The sequence below is a fragment of the Alexandromys fortis genome, unplaced genomic scaffold (assembly GCF_014885135.2).
Source record: "Alexandromys fortis isolate MF-2015 unplaced genomic scaffold, M_Fortis_MF-2015_v1.1 scaffold_111, whole genome shotgun sequence".
Taxonomy (NCBI): Eukaryota; Metazoa; Chordata; class Mammalia; order Rodentia; family Cricetidae; genus Alexandromys; species Alexandromys fortis.
The window spans coordinates 1,295,535-1,305,398 of record NW_026067996.1 but is presented as its reverse complement, the minus strand read 5'-3'; the positions used below and the strand labels follow the sequence as shown (position 1 = coordinate 1,305,398).

Genomic DNA, 9,864 nt, shown 5'->3' with positions numbered 1-9,864 from the left:
TCAGTGAAAGCTTATTTCTGGCCTTGAATACTTTTAGTAAATGATTCAATCCTCTTTCCTGATTCTTTAACCCTGTCTCAAGCATTCAAAGTTGCTATATAACATAGAATCAGGGTGTTATCATCCAACATACACTGTCTTTGCAAATTAGCAGACTGACACTCAACAAGAATTTGATCTTGTGAAATCTCATGACTTCTAGACCTACCTTATTGTTCCAGGGATCTGGCTTCCTCTCTATACCAGGTTCTTCATTGTAATTGAGGACCAGCTTCCAACACTGCTGAAAACTAAATCTTTCCAGTTTGTGGAATAATTCTATTCTTAGTTGCCCATGAATTTAGCATCTGTCTTTCAAAGGATGAATACACACCATATGAAATTACTGCTTCCTTAACTCTCTTTAAGTCTAACATATCTACAGGATTCCAATTGACTTCTTTATAGCCCTGGGGATGCAAGTTATCTGTTGGTTGTTGTTGAACAGTAACTGGATATATTAAAGTTGGTGTTCTAATAACCTTAGGCCTTTCCTCTCCAGTTTCACCATGCAATAATGTGGTAAATTCTCCTCCAAATTCCTCTGTCTGTATCTGAGCATTTTTATTTTTTTATTTGTATATTTTCCCAAGGCCTGCATCATATTAATCTACTTACCACATATAGCACAAAAAACACTTAGGCTGTTATTGATGTTAGTTATTATACTTATAGTGTGCAGTATTGTATTATATCAGTGTCAGTTTAATCATTAATCTTCCCATATTCTGCTTCTAAATTCAAACCTTTTAAGGTAGCAGTATAGGGAGCCCTAGCACCCTGCATTTTTATGCTTCCCATTCTTAACTTATGAAAAAAATTTCTTTTCAAAATTATCTAACTCTCTCCTACACTCCTAAAGGATTTCCCAAATCTCTCACCAATAGTTTTGACTTCTCTAGGCAAGTGGCAGTGGACTGCTATCCTGGAGCCAGTTTAGATAGCAGACTCAGCAGAGCCAGCAGTTGAGACCCCCATGTGGCAAATGCATCAAAGCCAGCTGGCATGATCCTTTCTTCCATGTGGTTCTACCACCTGTTGGAGTGCCAATTATTGCTCTACTTTTTAATGGTTGCTGCCTTTTAAGCTATGTCTACACTAGTCAGCAAGTGCAACTCCATCGTTACCAGAGGTAGGGCACAAGAGTCACAGCCTGAGGACACTTTGTTCCCTCAGGCACTGACTCTTTCAAAGCTACTTAGAGAACTATCTAAATCTCTGTCCTGATAAAGAACTCAAGATTCAAAGTTGAGGTAGAATCCTGCTTCCCAGAGAGTCTGAATAGCAAGCAGTTCACCTAGCTCACCTCCTTGCATCTCCCAAGAAGTCCTTGAGCTTTTTCTCCTTTCCTTGTAAACCCTTTTCCCCCTGGCTCCTCCCTACAACTTCCTGTCAGCTAGTTGCTGATTCAGCCTACAGACCACAGGTGAATTTTATTTAATCAAACACATCTTTGTATCACTAACCAAATGTTCCAGAGCATAAACAAAAGTAACACACCTTAAAATAATATTCTACAACAGAGGTCAAAAGACAACAGTGTGGATTCAGTTCTCTCCTTCCATCTTTACATGGGTTCTGGGTATAGAACTTGGATCCTCTTCAGGCAATGGTGGTGCAAACCTTTAATCCCAGCGCTCGGGAGGCAGAGACAGGTTTATTGCTGTGAGTTCGAGGCCAGCATGATCTATAGAACAAGTTCCAGGACAGGTTCCAAAGCTACAAGGAAACTCTGTCTTGAAAAACCACTGTTTTGCACCTTTGTTTTTTGTTTCTTTTTGGAGGCCTTGGGAGGGTGTTGTTACTGTTCTTCTAAGACCTGTTCCAGGCATCTGATTTCACGGGGGGGGGGGGAGGACCCAGACATCAATATGTTTGTATTTAATCATTACAACCAAAGTGCAATTTCCACTCCTTTTTCTTTAAAATCATAAAACCAAGACCCAGAGAGGTGAGTCATTTTCCTAAAGCCACATGCACCTACACTGGCACTAGGAAAGTGTGTTCAGATCTCACTGGCTTCTCCAAAGTATTATCCTTGGTTTCCTAAAAGAGCAGCCCCATCTTTGCTACAGCATCCCCAGCCCCTCTCAGGGGCTGTCGGGGACAGAACCGTGTAACTGGCTAGCAGCGGGTGTTCAATGGCCATGCCAGCCATGAGCTGGAGGTAGAGGAGTTTTGGGTTTGGCTTGAAGTGAACTGTACACGATGATCAACATCTGTCAACTAGCTTTAAAGGCCACTGTGCTCTGTCAGTCTCCAATCCCCACTGGCCCATCCACATGGAATTAGAAGTTGGAAATCTATAGCCCTCAGTTCTTCTGTTTCTACTGAGGTCCTTCTAGGTTTCTAGTTCTCTGTGGAAGTTACTAATCTTTTCATCCTTCTATCTGTATTAACCTCTAACACTGGCAACTGTTGTTCTAAAGTATGTTTTTCAATTCTAATACTTGAACTATTCCTGAGTCCACTAAAATAACTGTTTCTATTGACAGGATGTTTCTATGCAGCTTTGAACACAAATCCTGTCTTCACCTCCTAAATGCCTGGAATGTGGGTGTTTGCCTCCTTGGCTGTAAGTAGAATCCAGTGGGCTCTATTTTGTCCCCAGGTTTCTTTTTTCTTTTTTTTTAATATTTATTTATTTATTATGTATACAATATTCTGTCTGTATGTATGTCTGCAGGCCAGAAGAGGGCACCAGACCTCATTCCAGATGGTTGTGAGCCACCATGTGGTTGCCGCGAATTGAACTCAGGACCTTTGCAAGAGCAGGCAATGCTCTTAACCACTGAGCCATCTCTCCAGCCCCCTGTCCCCAGGTTTCTAATGTTCTGTATAACTCTGTATAAATGGCATGAGAGACCTTGCTGGGAATTTCTGTCAGCTCAGGAGTGAGTCTTCCTGCTGCATAAGTGAAGATTAGGCTGGTCACTTAGGCTTCTGGGGCCTGAAGTCTAGCCTGGGCTTGGCCTTGGCATCAGCAGCCTTCATCTGCCTGTGGCTGCACCACCTCCAGGCTCCAGCTCTGCCATTTCCTCTACTTTATCATGTTACTTCCTTTTAAATGTACTTGTAAAAACCACTTGCAGCTTGAGCACTGAAGCTAAAAGTATGGAAACTGAGGCACAAGAACAACACTACCTGGGAACCAGGTGTTCCATGTGAGATTCATCAGAAAATATGAAATGGGTTGGGACTGATTATATTCGAGTTCAAAATGAGCAAAGTCAGGTTGTTTACATCATGGGGCCAACTGATCCCTCTCACAGATACAGCAAGGGAGCTCAGATCATTTATGCCCAGCCCTCCCTAGATGCCTGTTATCCAGGACAGAGTAAGTACTGTGACAGGCAGGCATGGGGCTCCACTGGGATGCCACATTTCCGTGCTCCCCAGCGGGAACACCTTCAACACACAGTAAAATTACAAACGGCAGAGATGTATTAAAACCCCTTCTACCTGAGTCTGGGCAGATCTCCTCAGACAGAATTCTCCCCTGCCACGTCCATCTGGGTAAGTGCTCTGTACCCAAGTGCAGACTCAGAAGGTGGTCGGGTCCCAGGCAGGCAGTGGAAAGAGGAGTAGTGGGGCTCAGGGAGGTTTTCAGTGTCTGCAGAGGGGATGCTGAACTCTGTCAGCCCCTCGGCACAGGGACTGTGTGCTGCAGGGCAAAGAGGGTATTTTCTTCTTAGGATATTCTTTTCCCCCGTTTACAGACACTCAAAATTAATTTTGGATCCACATTTATTCCTAAGAAATAAGTAACTCACAATAAATATCTGAAAAAGTTGTCAGTTTCAAAGCATTTTACTGATTTACCAAAAATCAGAGGTCTTGGTCCTTAGCCTCTACCAACCTGGTCAGAACTGTCATGGAGTAGCCATGATGATGAGGTTGCCAGGACAATAATTGTTAAATTGCACTGAACACAGTGGCAGTTTCCTTCCCTGACTCATTGAGAGCAGGAATAGCATGTCCTGGGAAGAGTGGTTGAAGGCTTTATCTTTTCTCTATGTTCTTCCCATGCACTGTATATCATTTTTATAATGGAAAAACCTGAAACTCATTTTGTTTCAGGACCACTCTGTCCTGCTGTCTCTACTTGGTTTTCAGATTTTTTCCCCAAACCTCACCTTTTCATGAACTTATGTGAAGAGATGGGCAGGAACTAACTTCTCTTGTCACTGAGGTGATGAATGCTCTGACAGGGAGGTCAGAGTCCCTCAGCAGCAAAGCCAAGCCTCTCAGCAGGCATCACTGGGTGATGAGGGATGCAGGTTGTGGTGCAGCACTGTGTAAGGTCCCACGTTGGTGGCTGGAGTCTGTGCCATGCTGTTCTTCTGGGGCTGTTCTTCTGCTCCTGCTCATTCTGGAGGGTGATTTAGAAACATCAGGTGATAGTCTTGCTGCCAGTCTGAGCCCAGAGATGCGGCTTCCAAGGTTTCAAAATTTAAAAATACAATTCTCACAGCCTTTCAGAAACAGCTGTCATTCCGTATCCCAAAGGATCTTCAAGATTTGCGCATCACATTCCAGTTCACTTATTTTGGTCTCTGGAATCAGCGCTGGCATATGCTTGGTGATGGTTTCCATTCCTGGTGTGCCAGCCATCTCTCCCCAGTGTCTTCCTAGTTTAAAGTTAGCATTTTGCCAAAAGTAAACATCCTGACTGAGTATCATCCTCAAGTCACGTGCATGAAGCATGACCGGTGTGACCTACCACATCTCTCTCTGGTGATGCTATGGATTGTGGGTTGTCCATGGTTTGGGTAACTGTGGGATGGCACAAAGGCTAAGGTCATGGCTTCCTTGATTCAGACAGCACAGGGAGTTTCAGTTCCTCTGTCCTGAGCAGTTGCAGCCTTCACAGTTGGCTTTAACTGAGGAATGCTTAGATTCTCTGCCATTTCTTGCTCCATGCATTTTTTTCCTCCAATCTTCCAAAATGTCTTTCCTTCCTCTTCTCCAATATAACCTTTTCTAATGGGACCCACTTCATGAATCTGGGACCTTTCCTGACATCATGCAGAATTTGTTACATTGTGTAAAATCAATCACAGTGGATGATAAAAATCCCAAGCTATCCCAGGCTATCCCAGGCCCTCACAGCTCAGTCTCTCCTTCCTGGCTTTCCTAAGTGCTTTAGGATGGCAGGGCTGGGTTTCTGAGGTGATTCTGCAAAGAGCACAGCCATGCCCTGCTCTGCACAGCTGACAGCACAGCGCCTGGGCAGACTGACAATGCGATGTGTTCATGAAGATCAACTTCCTTTTCTTTTCTGGTTAGGTCAGTGGAATTAAGGAAAAATGCGCATTTCCAGTGGTGTAGGAGGTGTAGGAGGTTCTTCTGTGTTTGTGTTGCTTTCACTGGTGAATAAAGAAACTGCCTTGGCCTTTTGATAGGGTGGCACTTAAGTAGGCGGAGTAGACAGAACTGAATGCTGGGAAGAAGGACAGAGTGGCAGACACCCTGGTTCTCCTGCCTGAGACGGACACTGGTTAGACTCTTGCCGGTAAGCCACAGTCACAGGGAGATGGGTTAAACTAATATGTAAGAGTCAGTCAATAAGAAGTTAGAGCTAATGGGCCAGGCAGTGTTTGAAAGAATACAGTTTCTGTGTGATTATTTCAGGTGTAGGCTAGCTGAGCAGCAGGAACAAAGGGCCCGTGCTCTCCACTACAACAGTTCCAGAAACAGCACAAGAGAAAAGATTTTAGGACTCCTTTACTTCTTAGTTAGCAGTGATGACATGCATTCAATGCAAACTGCTATTTTAATTCTACATCTGCCTTCTTCCATAGAATTAGTGTATAAAACACACACTGCTATTCAGTGCACACAGATCACAAAGCAACATTCAGAGTGTGTGCTCCTGGTGTTGTCTGTCCCATACAGCTGGGAGACAGTGGAGCCCTGTTGCTCTCTCCTTTGTTTCCCCACTATATCATGGCACATCTCAGATGTTAGAGCCGTTCAAAGTAGAGAAAACTGCCATTTTACCTGTTCTCTGGAAAGCATCACTAACTCCTCCTCCATCCCTAAGCCCTTACTGTGTTCTGATTCTTGTGACCGGGACTTGGAAAACAAACCTATAGAGTTTATAAAGAATGTCACAATTCAATGGGAATAATCAAACACTATTCATTTAATCAACACCTGCTGCTATCTAGAATACATGGTCTATAATCCTATAAATGATTAAAACTTTCTTCTAACAATGCTATAGAATTTTTACTTCAGAACATCTGTTTTGTTAAATGTTTTCACCACCTATCTGCCTGGGTCTAAATCCTTCAATGGTTCCCTGTCCTTGTGAATTTTATCTCTTTTGTCATTCCATAATACCTTCCATTATAATGTCACATTATCTCAATAAGTATAAAACAATTTCACCCTACACCCTACACACCTTGACTTTCAGTGATTTTTTTTTACTGTGTAATTGGAATTTCTTTACAATATTGCATATACTATATACAAGGTGTCTAACTAAAGGAGATGTGACACTGTCCTAGTTATTGTTCTCTTGATGTAAAGAGAGACACCATTGCCAAGGCAACTTATAAAAGAAAGCACTAAATCCGAGGCTTGATTACAGTTTCAGAGAGAGTCCATAACCACCATGGCAGCGAATGTGGAGGTGGGCAGGTGCTGGAGCAGTAATGGAGAGCTTACATCTAATCCACAAGTCGGAGGCAGAGTGGGAAGGAGACGAGAGGAGAGGAGAGAAAAGGGAAGAGGATAGGAGAGAGAGGGCCTGGTGTGGGTTTTTGAAATCTCAAAGCCCATACCTAGTGATATACTTTCTCCAACAAGGTCATACCCCTTAATCCTTCCACCATTTCCACCAAATGAAACTAAACATTCGGAGACATGAGCCTGTGAGGGCTATTCTCATGCAAAGCACCACATTTCGTAAAATAAAATTGGGGCTGGCATATCAGAGTTTGGAGAAGTATCACATCTCAGTTAAGAAGAACGGGGACTTAGACTCCCATGGAGCCCTCCTTTCAAGATCGAGTTGCACTATTTTCCTTTAATTAGTTCCGTAAAGTGGGATGAGTCTGAGAGCTGTAGTCTTTCCCCTGACTTCCCAGGCTGAAGGAGAAGGAGGTGGAATGTGCACGGCTGTCGTCACACTGTGCTTTTTCTCGTGGAGGCGGCTCTGGGATGGGGTTAGAAACACGGGGTCCCGGTCACAGAGCAGCGCTCAAACACTGACCTGTCCATCAGCGTTCTCTGGAACACTCTGGGGTGGGGTTAGAAACATGGGGGACGGGGTTCCAGAGCAGCGCTCAAACACTGACCTGTCCATCAGCGTTCTCTGGAACACTCTGGGGTGGGGTTAGAAACATGGGGGATGGGGTCGCAGAGCAGCGCTCACACACTGAACTGTCCGTCAGCATTCTCTGGAGAGGACTCCGCTCCAGTGTTCAGTTATTTCCTCATTTCTCATTTCTCTTCTGTTTCAGGCATGGGTAGAGCTGACGAGTCACTACGAGCAGCCTTGGCTCTCCCAGAGCACAAACCTAAGGCGCTGCATTAGAAAATCTGAAACACTGACAGAGACGATCATGTGCTGGAACACCGCCATGTTTTGTGTGTATAAAGCATGTTCTTACACACCTAGTGTCTCCCTGACACAGGAATGTTGACAGAGCTTTCTGCCCCACCCAGCAGTTATTCAGTCCCAAAGAAATCTCACAGAGGTCTACATTAATTATAAACTGGTTGGCCTATTAGCTCAGGCTCCTTATTAACTCTTATAACTTATATTAGCCCATAATTCTTGTCTGTGTTAATCACGTGGCTTGGTACCTTTTTCAGTGAGGCAGTCACGTCTTGCTTCCTCTGTGTCTGGATGACAACTGCAGACTGACTTTTCCTCTTCCCGGAATTCTCGTTGCCATGCCTCTACTTCCTGTATGGTTGCCATTGCCTCACCTATACTTCCTGTCTTGCTACTGGCCAGTCAGCATTTTATTAAAAATAATACAAGTGATGGGATAAAAGACCACTGTCCTACAGCACAGGAACACAACTGTCCATATGTTCCAGAGGAGGTGATTGGAACCCAGCCTCAGCGGGCTAAAGGTCACACTCGGGAAACTGCTGATTGTGTGTGGGGTGTGAAATGTCTGGATTCATAGTTCACAATTCCCAATATTTGCTACTAAAATATATTAAGAAATTTGAGTTTACAATAAATAAACCAAGTAAAGACAGCCTTGAATAGAATACGGGCATGCCCGATCCCTGGACCCTCTGCCATTGCAAAGGGCTGACTTCCTCTTTTACACAATCATCCACATTCAAACTTGCCCTAAATAGCAAAAGCTCTGTCTACAATGGACCTGGCAATCAAGACGCTGTGGATGAAAACCAAGATCCTGCTCCTGCTCCATTAAAACCCAATCATGGGAAATGCGAAAAGACATCATTTCTGGTGGATGCTGTTTTTAATGCGGAAGGAGCTCACACACTGATGCGGCCACCATGGGACACAGCATCCAGCCATGGCTCTGAAGTCTAGGACAAGTGATAGCTGAGGACGGTCTGTGGAGTGTGGGGTGGAACTGAGATCTTCAGTGGAACAGGTGTCAGGAGGGGTTCATGTGGTTGTGCTCATGATAAGCCATTGTTGTATTCTTCTCCTCAGCCACTGCTTGTGCCCACATAAGATGAATGAGAACAGCCAACTCCACACTAGTTCCAACTTAAGGAACACCCTTCTCTCTGAAATTGGCATTGGGATCTCAACCAACAGCATCCTTCTTCTCTTCCACATCCTCAAGTTCTTTGGTGGGCACAGGCCCAAACCCACTGACCTGCCCATTGGTCTCTTGGGCCTAATCCACCTACTGATGCTACTGGTCATGGCGGTCACAGCTACAGACTTTTTTATTTCTTGGCAGGGATGGGATGACATCACATGTAAATTCCTCGTCTACTTGTACAGAGTTTTTAGGGGTCTCTCTTTGTGTACCAGCAGCCTGTTGAGTGTGCTCCAGGCTATCATCCTCAGTCCCAGAAGCTCCTGTTTGGCAAAGTTCAAGCAGAAATCTCCCTATCACATGTCACGTGCCCTTCTTCTCCTGAGTATTTTTTATATGTTCATTAGTAGTCACCTCTTAGTGTCCATTATCGCCACACCCAATTTGACCTTGAATAACTTTATGTTCGTTACTCAGTCTTGCTCTATTCTACCCATGAGTTATATCATGCAAAGTACATTTTCCACATTGCTGGCCCTCAGGGAAGCCTTTCTTATTAGTCTCATGGCCCTCTCCAGCGGGTACATGCTGACTCTCCTGTGCAGGCAGAAGAAGCTGTCCCAGCATCTTCACAGCACCAGCCTCTCTCCAACAGCATCTCCAGAGCTAAGGGCTACCTGGTCCATTCTGATGCTCCTGAGCTTCTTTGTGTTGATGTCCACCCTGGACAGCATCGTCTCCTGCTCAAGAACCATGTTCCTGGATGATTCGACATTTTACTGCATTCAGCTCTTAGTGGGCCATATCTATGCCACTGTCAGTCCTTTGGTGTTTATGAGCACTGAAATATATAAAGGTAACTTGTTGAGGTCTATGTGTGAGAGGGTGATGAATGTTTGAATATTCATTGATGGGTAAGTTCCTTTAAGAAGAGCCAAGGTGCTAGCATTAGAGCTGTCAATCATGGCGTAGTGCATATGTGCTTTGATGTACATGAAAATATGAAGTTGTGTTTTTTCTCTTAAAATTATTTACTTTAACACATGTGGTGGCAAACATGTAACAGAAAATTAAACCACATTCCCTTTGAGCCATGATAAGGAGTACA

General features: G+C 44.2%; 1 protein-coding gene across 1 annotated transcript; it reads left to right on the top strand.

Annotated features, from left to right (window-relative positions):
- Positions 1–609: 609 nt before the first annotated feature.
- LOC126512515 (vomeronasal type-1 receptor 94-like) lies at positions 610–9,656 on the top strand. The gene is made up of 2 exons (XM_050160317.1): positions 610–643; positions 8,719–9,656. The coding sequence occupies exon 2, from the start codon at positions 8,724–8,726 to the stop codon at positions 9,654–9,656; it is 933 nt and encodes a 310-aa protein (XP_050016274.1). The 5' UTR covers positions 610–643; positions 8,719–8,723.
- Positions 9,657–9,864: the final 208 nt, after the last annotated feature.